Here is a 14,684-nt window from a genome sequence, read left to right on the forward strand (position 1 = left end):
ACCCCTAGGTCCAGGATCAGGGGAAATATATTGACCTTTTCATGCACTTACAGGCATGCCAGAGCTCTAATGTAAGTGGCATATACATTGGGGTGGTATCTGTGCCCTATAATTTAGTGGTTAAATCAAAGATAAAGTCCTTTGTGCTGCAGAGTAGCTATGTCACTTTTGGGACATTGATTCAGCATGTCCTTTTTGACTTATGTGATGGTAAATGCCACCTTTTAGTGTACATTATAAAAAGCAAATAGACTCCATTCTTGTTTGGTTTATGGTAATTCAAATATCTCATGCATTTTTATTATAGAAATTCTAATATACACTTCTGGTCAAGGGGATATTAAAACCATATTCTATTTCTTAAAACATATAAACATATTATGAGCTGTATTTGAATTCTGGAACATAATTAACTCCATAAAGGAATCAAGCTTTTCCACTAGTCTCTAAGTACAGGGATCTGCTGAGATTTTGACTGTGCCATGTCTCACCAACCATCACAGCAATGCAGGGAGCACTCCAAAACTACTGCCATCCTAAACACTTAGAAGCAAAACCAACAATGGTCTTTAATAAAAAGAGAAAAGCAAAGCTATGAAAAGTGAGTTTCCAACCAAAATTGGGGTGTAATTGTGCCACACAAATACAGTTAGATGAAAAACAAAGTTATGTTGTTGCATGTAGGAGATAAGATAACCAGCCTCTGTCTTTAGTGAAAAGCACATACTACAACGGACTTTTTATTTGAGATCTGTTCCAATTTATTAATTCTAAGTTCTTTAAATAAAAGTTACCTAGTGGGGATTGACTTTTTTTTTTCTGAACATGAACATTTTAAATGAGGAAAGAGTAGGCTGCCCTTTTTGATAGACATTGAGGAAGGTCACAGTTTTCCTTTGTTGCTTATAACTGGCACTGAAAGTGCAAGGTGAGTGAAACTTAGTAATTTTTATAACTTCTATTGTGCTGTAGTATTAAATAACTCTTAAAAAGGAGCAACAAGTGCAGTATTCATAGGCTAGCTAAGAGGGAATTAGAAATTTGTCAAACTCCTGTCAAAAATGTAGTTCACATCAGGAGCAACCAGTTTATTAATTTTGCTGGAGTCGACAGACTTTTCTCCAGGGTGTTCTCCCCTTTCCTGAAATAAGTTTAGTGATTTAAACTCAACTCTCCAGGGGTCTCAGCGCTGAAGGAGTCAGAAGTGTTGAAGTGCTACTTGTGCTATATTCAAGTCTCAAATTTTGTATGAACTTCTGGCACAAATCCTCCCCTCTCCCTATTTTCCCCTCATTCATCGCAGCTGATGAAGACGACATAATAGAATCTTATTTCTTTTCCTCAGGGGACCACAGCAATGAAAAGTTAAGATTCAACCTCAGTATATTTTGAAATAAAAGTTACCATGTTAGGAGACTGCTTGAAAAAAAATGTACTTTTTGCAACAATCAGTCTCAAAAGAATACTGAAAGGCAAATGGATGAGCACATCGCAGCTACAGTGTTCAGTTGGGATAGATGAAGTAATGTGTAAGGCAGCCATTATTCCAGATCAAGAAGATGATCTTATAAATACTTTGTAGAACAGCTAAATAAAGCAAATATGGTCCTTATTAAAAATATTGATGACTCTTCAATAAAATGTAAAATAATCCTCCAGTTATAGCAAGAACCTGATCCCCAACATTGGCTGCATTTGATGAACAATAGGCCAAACTCATCCAAGGTGTTAGGATGAAAGTTTGTTGGGGCGAACCAAGGAGTTCAGTCAGCCTAATAAACTTCCTTCATGATTTTGAAAGGGCTTGCATGGCAGAGAAGGAGCTACCTTATGAGACAGCTGTCATTTAAAATCCCATAGAAATTTATGAAACAATTCTGTAGCCAGTGTGGGACTACCTAGTCAATACTCCAGAATCGTTTGTAAAAGCTTTAGGAAACATTTGTTTTCTGTGTATTCATGATGAGATCTTAGCATATATACATATAATACTGTAACCAAAGCACATTATTACATGAACTACTTCTAGAACAGAGACCCAAATTTCATTTCTAAATTATTCGTGGGTTACAGTGTGAGATGCAGCATTAAAATTCTGGTCCTCAGACATGTTATACTGCTTATCTTGTGATATCTCAGTCATCTTGATGAAGTCATGAGCTGATGTGAAAGATGCAGTGAGAAAATCCTTGCTTGGAGAGTTTTTGATTTAAGATTGGTGCTCTGAGCCAGGCAACCCAGTTTATAAATACATGAGCTGTAGTTACATAACTACTTAGTTTCTGTTTCTTTGCCTGTAAGCTGTAGATAGCGTTTGGTTTTTGAGGGATGTATAAGCACTGACTTGATGTGAAGTACTGCAAAAAACTAACTCACTAACACCAAGAAAAATCCAAGAAGTACCCCTGGTAGTGTTGTCTGCTTTTGGTGTGGGATGCATCTTAGTATCTTGGGGGTTGCCTGAATCTAATTGGTTTTGGTTTTTGGTTTGTTGGGATTTTTTTGACTGAATTACATCTCCACAAACATTGCAAGTCTTCCTATAGTCAGTCACAGAAGTTACATGGAAAAGTGCAATCATACAGCTTGAGTGTGAGTTGGAGAAGGAATTGACCAAAAAAAGGGCTTGTAGCTTGCAAGTGTATCACCTTGTGTGATATTCCTGTTTGTTCTCAGAAGTTAACCTGGACTTTACTGTGGCTATATTTGGATCAGAGATCTCCCGGAGCGACTTGTATGTCAGAGCAAATGGGGTTGATAAATCACTTGATAGTGTCCTTCCCCCATGCCATTTCTTCCAGCTCAACAGAGAAGCTGTATCTGTGTTGCATCAGGGAGGATTGCGCTAGTCAAAATGCCATCTTTCAGCTAAAATATATAGCAAGTTCCAATTACTTTGTAACTTTCCTATATCCTTTTTCATTCCAATTTTACCACCTGACCAGCTCCTTTCCACTGCCATCAGAGCTGTACATTTCAATAGTCCATGGGTACATCTCTTCTTATGAAAAGTGACCATCTTCCCAGAGTTGACCAAGTAGTATTTGTAGTAGGACACCAGGAACTGCTTAAAAGTACTGGAATGTGATATGGGCAAAACTTAGTAGCAAGGTGCCCTTCTCATTGACCTTGGCATTTTTGTGATACTACTGGTAATCTTTGTCCATTGTCCTCCCTTCATCCAGAAGTTAAAACTCTGTGAAGCTGGAATTTAGTTTTCACATGGATTAAGAGCATGCTTAATGCTCTCACACTGGGTGTCCATGAGGACTTCCATTTGCCAGCCATTGCCTGCCATATGCAGTCGTCACTGGCTTCAGGGGGCAGGAACAAGTAGAATTTTAATTTGACCATACAGAAAAAATACTGGGCTTTGGATGCATGAATAAATTGTAGGTGGTTCTCTCTTTTACTGGTGAGTGTACAAATCTAACTCCTCATAGAAAGGTGCTCAGAGAATTGCTATATATGCTTCTTAGTTAGGTGCATTTTGTTTATTTTTCATGGTTATTCCTGACAACCAGGCAGTTAAGACTGACATTTAAAACAGTAATGAGGGTTTTTTTTAATTTTTGAAATGATGGCAGACTTGATGATCTCTCTATTCGAGAGCAGTGAACATACTTGTCTCAGACCAAAAGGAGGGAGAATACTTGGCTGTAACTAGCCAACAGGACATGTCGCAGCATACCTACTAACCAAGTATTTTGGGTGCCAGCTTTGATTTAAGCTCTTGGGGGGGGGACAGGGGGAGAGATGCATAGATGTAGATGTCCAATACAATTTTGTACTTTTCGTTTATTTATGGACTTTGTTTAAATTATAAAGAAAGCGGTGCATGCATGCAGTCACTTAATGCTGCTTATTCCTGTGAAAGTATCATTCAGAACATGACACTATTGCAATAGTGATACAGACAGACCTGGGCAAAGACACATCCAAGGTGCATACAGACATCTGTGAGTGATTAATAGTTTTAATTAGAACAGAACATAAGCTACAGAAGGGGCAGCTGGGATAGAAGTGTGTATCTAGTGGAGGAGACTGTGTAACAGAATGTATTTGCATTCTGGAAAATTTGGAGTGTTTTTGAGTGTCATGTTAATGCTATTAATGCTATTTCAAATAGATTTGCCATGTAAAACAGTATATGGTGCATGATGCTCTGAATGGCTTAATGCTCAACACGACTGGGCTCTGCGATCGGTAAATGTTTATTACTCATATTGCTGAATGCCAGAGGCTTAAATCTTAAATGATTAATTTTGCAGGCACGAGCACTAAAAAGCAGGTAGCCCACCAGCATTCCCTGCTTTCACAAAACTGAGAGGGTCAGTACTGAGGAATTAAGGAAATGTATTTCTTTTGGGGGGAGGTATTGTTTTGGTGTGTTTTATGAAGTCATACAGCTTCCAGAGTTGAATGATTGTATTCCACTTGTGGACAACTCATGAAGAGGTTTTCTTCTGGTCATAGAAATGCTGAATCCCATTGGTTTTCTCCTGCGGTGTCAGTGAGACCATAGAAGATAAGTCCATATATTCTAAAATACAGCAGATTTCACTGAAAGATATTATAGGGTAGAATAAGGAGAAAAATAATCTACAATTACATCTGAAAATGTGTTCTAAGTAGAAACCCGTTATTTTCTCTTTCCTGACATAATACGCATCAGACCACTTTAAATCAAAACCCAGTGCATTTAACTTTGCAATATTCTTAAAGAATGAATTCCTGTTGCACAAAATGTCAGCAACAAGGGCTGCAGCTACACATGTGATAGTTTTTTAGGTTTGATTTACATATGTGACAGAGCTTTGGCAGCCTATGTGAAAACCTGAAGGCAGAGAATAGGGGCACTGTGGCTTCTTTTATCTCCCATCTTGAAGGACTGCCTCTGGGTGAGACTGGGTGTAATGAGGACCGCTGCAGCCCCGTGGGTGCTATCTTGGCTAATATCTCAGCTCCCAGACCTCTCTCTGAGGATTTCAGGTTTGCTGAGGACAGCTATGTTTCCATGCCCCTTGAGAAATGACTTGAAAATGGTTAGCCTCAGTTAACATACAGGAAGATTGCTCCAACCCTCAGTTCTTATTTGTAGTTTGATAACTTTCTTGATTTCATGGAAGTACCATGAGCTTTTCGAAGCCTGGCTCATGCTTCTGAATGTTGTCAGCAGTCTTGAGCAGGGCAGTCCGAAAGGGTTGTGTAAGGATGGAGAGTGCCATGTTTAAGTAAAATTTCCCTTTGAAATGACTTCAAAAGTATTCTTGGGATGAGGTACCTGATACGGTGGTTCTGGGAGGGCAGCCAAGAAAATGCAATTTTATGCTTCAAAGTGGAGAACAAAAGCTGTGCTACTACCAGTACAATAGTGTGGGCTGTGGGGTGTCCAGCACACACACGTGTGTGCACAGGCCAGACTTGCTGCTTTTACAAATGCTGCATTTGACTCTTTCTCATACCAACAAGCAGGGACTTGGCAAAAATGGTGCTGCTTGTTTAACAGCTCCCATCTGCTGGGATATTTTCTTTGTCCAGGATCACACTAAGTAGAAAGAAAGTAGAACTGTAGTCAATGAATCAAATAGCGAGGGCCAGCTGTGAGGATTGATTCCCCTCAGGAAACTGCACACATTACAGAGCTTGTTGCCTGTAGATCTACTGCAAGTTAAACGAATTGGTCCCATTAGTGTGTGGACAGGACAGAGCCTTTAGCTGAAGGAGACTTTGTTCTTTGAATGTCACAGGGAGGAAAAAGCATCGTGCTTACAGTGGTCATGTCTGCCATACCCGTTGCAATATCTGTCACTGGTAGAACGGTGACTTGCAGTGAAGCTCACAGTGTAAGTAAATACACAATACTAACAAAGTCTGTGGCAGCTTTTAAGAAACATTGGCTTTCCTTACGCTCAGTAGTTTATTTCAAGAACTGTAGGAGCTTGCTTGAGTTTATGCAGCCTTACCTTTGGCTGGATTCTGTCAATGTAACTGTTGTTCTGCTTGGTCAATTGTGTAGCTAATAGTCATTAAGATATTTCTCTATGAAAGCTTCTGCTGTAAATATACTCTCTTATACCATTCTGAACTGTCTTTGACTTTTAATGTGTGAAATATCCATCCTGCATTTGTATGGTATTCAGCCTATTCTCTGGCCATGTGTTCTGTGGCAACATTTGTCACATAAGAATGTAATAGCTATTTAATGAAGATTCTTCTTTGTGAGGACAATAGAAATGTTAAAGTTTGGAGGGTCAGTGACTGGGTACAAGACTGAGGAGTAATTAAAGGCTTCATCTTTACAAGTAGGAGTTTTCTTGTGATTTTCCCAGATTAATCTCATTTCATAGCAAAAAGTGTCAGTACCTGGTGTCAGGAGCCACATGTGATGCCAGAACCTGGTAACCATTTGTGTACGAGAGATCCACACATGAAAAGATGACTCTTCAGTCTAGCATCAAATGAATATTAATGTAAGGTTTCCATACAGCTAGGAAGAGATTGTTCATAGAAAGAGTTGAAACGGAGAGTTGCCTGTGGTCATATGTCCAGAATTATGTTAGGGGGAAATGGTTCGTTCAATATTAATCACAAGTGAGAAGTTATTTTGATTTTGGGCTAACAGTGAGTGCATCTGTAAAAACAACAGTATCATTATCCCAGCCTTGAACAGATACACCTGGATCTTAAATTTATTTCTGAAAGTCTTGCTTTTTTTGGAGCAGTTTTGGTATCAGAGGTTTGAAATCAATCTGAGGTCTGCTAAGAATTTTTTATTTGGGAGAAATCTAGAAAGAACAGGGAATTCTTTTAACTAAATTGTACAGACTACATAGTTCATGAGAGTGGTGTTTTCTCTCTTACAAACACTGTTACTTTGAAAGCATTACAGTCATTAGTATGCACGTTTTCACAGGTGCTACTATCATTTTAAGGGGTATTGGGCAGTGGAGTCGGTCAGCGACTGAAAAGGGAAGTAATAAAATGCCTAGATGATGCAGCAAGTAACTCTAGGCATCAGGAAGCCAATCTGAGTTCCAAGGGCTAAAAAGGTCATCTGTCTCAGAAAATAGGGTTAGAACTTTTTTTTAATTCCTTGGGGGTTTAATCTGTTTGTCTCAAATATTCTGCACCTGTATTTGACTAGAAAGTAAAATCATTGTGTTGTGGAATTATTTTGTATAATTAATTCTGATATAACCATATGATTCTAGGAGTAAGAGAGAAGCAACACCTCAAAGATAAAACTCTTAGTAATTCTTCAGTAGGTTTTAGGTGTAAGAAACAGCTGTGAATCTTATGACAGAAAGGTGGGATTTTTCAGTACTGAAGCGTGTAGGTCCATATTGATTCCTGGAACTTTGGTATATGTCTGTGGACTTGAGAACAAAAGAACAATCTAGGCCTGCTGAAAACCCCTTGTTTTGCATGGTAAGATCTTTCCTTTTTAGTAACAGCTGTGAAAAACTCTGGGAAAATCTGGAATATCATATTAACATATTATTGTTATCATATTTGAAGTTATTTGGGTTCTTCATTTCTTTTGTAAAGCTGGTTTTCCTTTTTTATTTTTTCTTTTTTTCATAATCATGGAAATTTTCCTTATTCTTAAATGCCTAGTGAACATTGTCCTTGATCCTTGCTACCCTAGCACATAATTTATTTCTCTTCTGAATGCCCATTAACAGTTTTTGCAACTTGGAGTGCTTTTTTACTTAGAGCACTTTCAGGAATGTGTGCAGACCATCATTAGCAGCTCTTCTGAGGACATTGTTTTGCAACATCCGTTTATTTGGTTAAATTCACTGAAGTTGTATTTACACTACTTGTATGTACGTTATTTTTGATTTGGTCACCATAAACAGTGGCCTACAAAGATCACAAAACTCCTTCAAGCCAGAGATCCTTATAGACTTTAATATAATCCATTATTAAAGTTTCTGAAAGAATGAACTGCTTTCTGAATACGCTGAAATCTATTATTCTGCTTTGGTAGGTTCTCTGCAAGTGCCCAAGTGTTACATATAATCTTCTACCTTAATAGCTAGCTTTGTGCAGTAACAGAGTGAAAAAGAAATGGAGTGACAGGATGAAACACTGTGGGATCCAAGCTTGTAATACATTTTCCTTCTGATTTTACACAATACGTCAGGCAGGAGGCTTAGAGTTTAAAATTTTAACTTGGTGGTTTTTTTCCCAAGGCTCCCAATACATCATAAAATGACAAAGTTCCAAAACACACTAGAGCCATAATTCTGGGTTGAGGGGAGGGTAGAAGAAAGTAGACAAATATGTATTGATGCACACACCCACTTGAGCAAAGCATCATATAGCTGTACCATCTATGTAGACAGTCATTTTAGACTGACCAATATTAATCACCTGATTTTGGCACAAAAAGCAAAGGAAACACAATGGTGCTTAATAGAAGTCCTAGAGATTAGTTAGGAGCCTTGCCAGCAATTTTGTTTATCCACACAAACTCCTGAGGAAGAGTTTTCTTGGAGGTTTAAGGAAACTGCTCTCAAGAATAACGTCCTTTGATATTTTGCAAAGTAATGTATTCTGCCAGACAGGGGACGCTTTAGTTATCTTTCTGTACATCAAAGTATGTTTTCCCCTTGAAATATGGGAAGTTGACAACTGTACAACAGCAGCAGGGATCTGGGTTCACAGAGTAAGCAGCATTTCATTATGCTTCTTTATTTGGATGGGCAACTGTGAGAAATAGCTTATGATGTATAAAATATCTGAGTCTCTTTTTGTACTTGAAGACATTGTTATCTCTATTTGAAGTTGGCTAGTGAAGGTCAGTCAGGCTAACCGCCTGCAAAAGAATATCCTGTCTCTGTTGGTAGATACTCTTTTCAAAGTTCATTGCATCCAGAAAGCTATTTTTGCAAATACCACCCATCATGGCAAATTACATATTGTTAGTGGGAGGGGGAAAGGAAATGGTGTATAAATTCTTTTCATTTAAAAAAATCGATTGTTGTTGCAAAGAGCATAGCATAGCAACAATGAAAAGTCTAAGAAGTTAATTTGTTTAAGATTTGGTGTTGATCAGGAATGTCAAATTGCACTGCTGAAATGATAAATTCCGTGATAACTGTAATACTGAAACTTTCACTCACTGATAACCATGGCAGTGATATATTGTGGTATTTTCATGACATTTCCTTTGCTTTACTTTGAAGTCTAGCTGGTTAAGTCAGGAAGTCTTTCTCTTTTAGCAACACTGAAGTTAGGGTTGTTTCTTCCCCTTTTTTGGTTTTTTTTTCCTCTTGTTAAGGGTGGCTCTTCAGGATAGTGCTAATAATGGCAAGTAGTCACATATTATCCCAGTCCTCTCATTTTGAAATTAAAACCATTAACATGGGATTTTACATTAAGTAACATTTTGAAAGGAACCAGTAGATTCTTTGTGCTCCACCCATTAAAAATAAATAACTGTTTCTCTTGGTGGTGTATTAGTTTTAGGTTTTATTATATCTACTCAAATTTACACAAACTGCTGGTCCAGTCCCAGAAATATTGATAAATGAGAGGACAATTGACATTGCCTAATTTGGACAAGAAAATCACTGATGTATGTCAGACGCGCAGAATTAGCTTCTCGAGAGATGCTGTTGGTTTCAGAAGATCAACTGATGCGTTGTCTGCGTCAGACATCAAGGATACAGCTCATAGCAAAGGCATTCAAACATATATGCAAGTGGGAGTTAGCATGGACCCAAAGAAAGCCAAAGATCTTGTAACTCCCCTTTTTTGCATTAAGTTGTTTTCAGACTGATTTATTTTCATAACGCGCTCATTTCTAGGAGATTCTTGTACTACTTGAGTGTTCTGAGTAGCAGAGTCATTGGCTTCCTGCATTAAAACTAAAACTGACCGCAGTGATGTAGGAACGTGTCACATGCTTAATATTTATATTTAAAGCATTAGTTATAATGTATATAACCTAAGTAACTGTTTGGATATGCTCGACATTTTTTGCTTGGTTTTTCTAGTCACTTAGAGTTACTGGTGTGAAAGGGAAGGCTTCTTAAAAATTTAGAACTCATTTTAATATCATCAGAGATTCCAGATTAATTCAAATCTAATCCTGATGAACTCCCTGGCACCATTTATCCTTGTTCTACCAGTTTGCAGTTAGTCGCTGTAAAACCACAGTTCAAAGTAAAATACTTTGGTTTCACTGCAACTACCAGGGTAATTATCAAGAAGATGCAGAAAACGTAACTTGGAGCTGCTGTTTTAAAAGGTTATCTAAAAATACCTGCATAAACCAGCTGAAAGGCCTTACCAGATGGTAATCGGTAATTATTATGGAAACATCTGATTGGAAAAACCCACCACTCGGCTCATATTAAACAAAAAGGAGGTAGAAAAATACAAGCACTAATATTTCCATCACTATTTTATGTATCAGGGGAAAGTAGGCCCTCAGTCAGCGAATACAGCTAAGTCTGTTTTGTGCTGTGGCAAATCCCATTGTGAAGAGGCTGTGAGTAATCAGAAGTGACAGCATAAGCACTTTCTGTTCAAAGTGATTTTACAGAAAGCATTATTTTCTGAGAGAAGGACACATATGGCTCCCATAATGCTGAAAGAGCACTGATGTATCCACTTATTAGCACTAGTGTTGGGGAGGAGGTTTTGCAAATGGTGTTCAGATTTAAGATCTTTTTCTCTGCATTTCCCATTCCCTAAAACATCCTTAAAATTGTAGGAGCTGGCTGGATAAGCAAGGGCGGAGCAGGTACTTCTGCCAAGGGAGTGTTAGGACAGTTTGTGATGATGGAAGACTGTCAGGAGCTGTACATGCTGTTCAGTGTTCAATCAAGGACTCAAAGAGTAGCAGAAATGCTCTTCCCTGATGGAAGAACAAACGTTCTAACAACTGCTGTAATTTCAGATTCAAAGGGTAAGGCAGACCTTTAGAAAAACCTGGAGAAAAGGGTTTGTTGCACTCATACCAAAGAGTGCACAAGGTATTGTTCGTGCATTTTGACGTAGAGGCTTCAGATCTCCCTGCTGCTTCTCACTCTGCCCCTCCTCTTGCCCTAAGCTATCATTCCTACAATAATGCTCACCTCCTTGACATGCAGCTGTCCTGCCCTATCCACTCCGAACCAGCTGCTAATGCCTGGACTGGAATGAAAATCCAAGAAAGCTGGCTCTTAAAAAAAATATGAATTGAAAGGATTAATTTGCCCCCTGTAGTAGCTACTAAGGTAACATAAAGGTTTTACCTTTGTTGTGCTTGTTTTCAGTTTGTTCTTATTGCTTACCCTGGCTCTATGGTTTGAGGCTACAACCCTAATTCCTAGCATAAGGAACAAGCAGGTTTGGCCAGGACCTTTCCATTTAAGTCCATGCACATACCTAATCAATTTCTAGTATTCTGACTTTTGTAAATTACTCACTAGTGCCTCACATTTACAAAATTACTCAAATGAACTGGCCACAGCATCTCTGCCCAATACCTGAAGCCTTTCTCTCAGCTCTTTAGGGAGAAGAAAGGTTCCAGTGATCACACTTGTAGAACTCAGGGGTACAAAACCAAAAGGCCAATAGCAACAAAATTGCAATTAAAAAAGAAATCCTCATAGCATTTGTGCCCAATGATAGCTACATATTTGGGGTGGCACTGTGGATTTATGCATCTACCAAAACCACGAATAGTTTGAAAACCATTGGCTTTGGGAGCTAGCTCAAAATTTGCAAATAAGGTATTTATGTTTTTCCGAATCATTATAACCTACTGTCTCCCTGAGATGTTCCAGAACAAGGAAGCCTGAAGGAAAAACCTCTTTTTTCCATAGTAATTTGGTTTTGGAAGAGGTGGATAAAGGAATAGGAGGGTAGCTAAGGAGATTCAAGTCTGTTTGTCTTTCCTGAACAGCAAGCCAAACAATTCCTATCCCAAAATTTCATTACAGGTCTTAATCACAATTGAAATGTTTCAAATGCTTGTGCTGCTTCCAGTAACCTCTTTCTCTTCTCATAAAATTTCCCCCAAGGAGACTGAAGCTTAAATACTGAGGGGTCCGAGTACAGCGCCAGTTATCTACTAAAGTGGAGACAATATTGGTTGTATTCAAGCATGAATTCCGATGACATTTAACAGAGTTAATTTTATCTTCAGTGGTATTACGAATTTTCCCTCATTCTGTTCACTCTGTTGCTTTCTTTAAAATGCCTCTCAAATTTCACTGGCACTTGACCATCGTTGGTGATTGCCACCACATGCCTGTCTAGCATAAAAACATCTTTATTACTTCAGAAAGTGTATATTTAACAGCTTGGAGATATTTGCATCTGGCTTGGAATTATGGCAAGTAATACTCATATTGAGAGAGCTGTTCATTTGGTTTTAATGAGCATAAGCTACAGCTTGCAGTCAAGGAAACTACTTGAACTTAGTGATACAGCACATGAATTATTGTACTGCTCAAATCTGTTCTGTCTGAGTAGTTTGATGTTCGCCAGTTAATATGAGTGTGGGAAAATTTTTAACTATGGAAAATAAGAGGAGGCTTTGCTAGCATTGCTGATGCCTTCTGTTTGTATCAGCTTCAGTTTGAAAACAGCAGCATGTAGATACACATTCCAACAACAAAGATCAAGCAGCAGTACGTGTTGAAACATTTATTGATGAGGTGTAAGGAAAGAATATATCATTGCAGTCTGCATGCAAAGAAGGGACATCCTCTCACCTCTAATGTACAAATCACTGCAATTTTTGTTCCTCCTTTAAAGTGTCCCCTGTGTGTCTGAAATAAAATAGTGTAGTGATGAAAGCCATGTCGAAAGCATTTACTCAGTGATCTCTGTGCTAACATTGGTATCATTTCTTCCCTACAGGTATTTCTGTAACGAAGAAGACTCATACATGTAAGTAATACCCTTTGATTGGGCCCTCTCTTACAAATTGAATTCATGTTAGGTGGTGCTGTAGTGCTCAGGCTATTAGGTGTTGGTCTGGTCTGAGAAGGCTTTGTTTTAAAACTTGTGGTGGCTTTTCCACTTCAGAGTGGCTTTAGTCCTCACCTGAAATGTTATCTAAACAAATGTACGGTGCATGCCTCTGTGTGTGTGTATGTGTGTGTGTGTATGTGTGTGTGTTTGTGTGCATGTGTATTCACATGTGTTGTCAGAGGACAGAAAAAATAAACTGTGAGGAGAGGCAGAATTCCTGGTTTTAGTATCTGTACTTTACAGTACCTGACAAGTAACGTCTCCAGGAAATACAGGTGAGGAGAATGGTTATATTTTTATGTGTCTGTTATATATGCAGTACTATTTTAAGAAAAATAAACTATTTAGAAAGTCTTTTGTCCTTTCCTATGCATCAATCTGTAAGGTGAATAATTCTGCACTTATGCTTAAGGAGACCTTGATGAAAATGAGGAGGTCGTTGTTTTGCTCTCAAGCATATAAGCAAGCAGTCCTCATAAACAGCAGCCTTGGAAATGGACATGGATGCGTGTGGTTCCTTCTGCATACATTTATCCTGAATCTTCTTCAAAAGCATCTTTATTGGGGATGAAGTCTCATCTACTCTGCAGTGATTTAGAAGTGCGATTCCAAATTCACGTTATGATTTGTAGCTGCAGGAGATATGTTGAGATTCTTCAGATACTGTGGAGGTTCAGAAATTGGGTAGTGCAGGAATTGTTCTTGCTCATGATCAGAAGGAGGAGTAGGCTAAAGCTGAGGCTGTTAGTGTCATGTAAGCCTGGCAAAAAAAGGGTGGTATTTACAGAGATAGATGCATCTAACAGGGTCATGCATTTGAAGTATGTTCACCACAGCTTCTAGGGTTAAAGTGGTGTCACGCAGTGTCTTAGGTTGATTTCATTCTTATTTCATTCCTGCTTTTAAAATATTCATGTAATAAAATATCCGACTTGAGAATATGAATTCTCACCTCCAAAATACAGTTGCTTGATTTAAGAATTTCAGCTGAGAAGCTGATTTGTGTGAGCTTTGAAGAAAATGTAAAATGTCACAAACTTTCAGAGCATGATGGTCCCTCCTCTGCTTAGGTGAGCTTGCTGCCTAATACATTCTTAGTCTCAGATCCACTTTGGCTGAATGTGTATATGGTTTTCATTGGACCTAATGGGAGCTACAGATAGGCATCTGAGGCCAGAATTTGACCCTTAGATTTTTTGGTGAATATTTGAGCTCATGCTGACTAAGATTGATAGTACAGGAGACTGAAGTCCTCTGTATATCCGCAGGCCAGGCATTGTACAGACAACTCCCTTGCACAGCCTTGCCCATGAGCTCAACCCTGGCCTGGAGCGACCACCCTCTCTAGAGGTGGTAAGTAATTCAGTATTTATGCTAGCTCAGTCCTGGGCCTCTCTTGTATAGAGGCTAAGGACTGTACATGGTGGTGTGTAACACTCCACCTGGAATTCAGCTGAAGTGACCCCCGTATATTTTGTATACAGCAGTGCTGTGTACTGACCTGCTGGGAGAGCCACATCTCCAGCTCCAGTACTCAATACTTTTTGTAGGGAAGATTAGATAGTAACCACAGACCTGAAGAGTGTAGGAAATAGGTTCTTAAGTCCTGCCAAACTGATAAAATGTTCTCAGCACATACATCTCAGTGGATGCTATGTTTGAGGCCTGTGATGAACAAAAAATGTATTCATCAGCTGTGT

General features: G+C 38.7%; 1 protein-coding gene across 1 annotated transcript in view; it reads left to right on the forward strand.

The window, feature by feature from the left end:
- The window catches only part of LOC311194783 (nuclear receptor ROR-alpha), a gene marked incomplete at its 5' end in the record, with an annotated part of 354,445 nt that overhangs the window by 235,499 nt on the left and 104,262 nt on the right, over positions 1-14,684 (forward strand). The window contains one exon of the mRNA XM_084267994.1: positions 12,871-12,900. Within this exon, the coding sequence (XP_084124120.1) occupies positions 12,871-12,900 (30 nt within the window). The remainder of the gene's footprint in view (positions 1-12,870; positions 12,901-14,684) is intronic.

This window comes from Gallinula chloropus, assembly GCF_964237585.1.
Source record: "Gallinula chloropus genome assembly, chromosome: 9".
NCBI lineage: Eukaryota > Metazoa > Chordata > Aves > Gruiformes > Rallidae > Gallinula > Gallinula chloropus.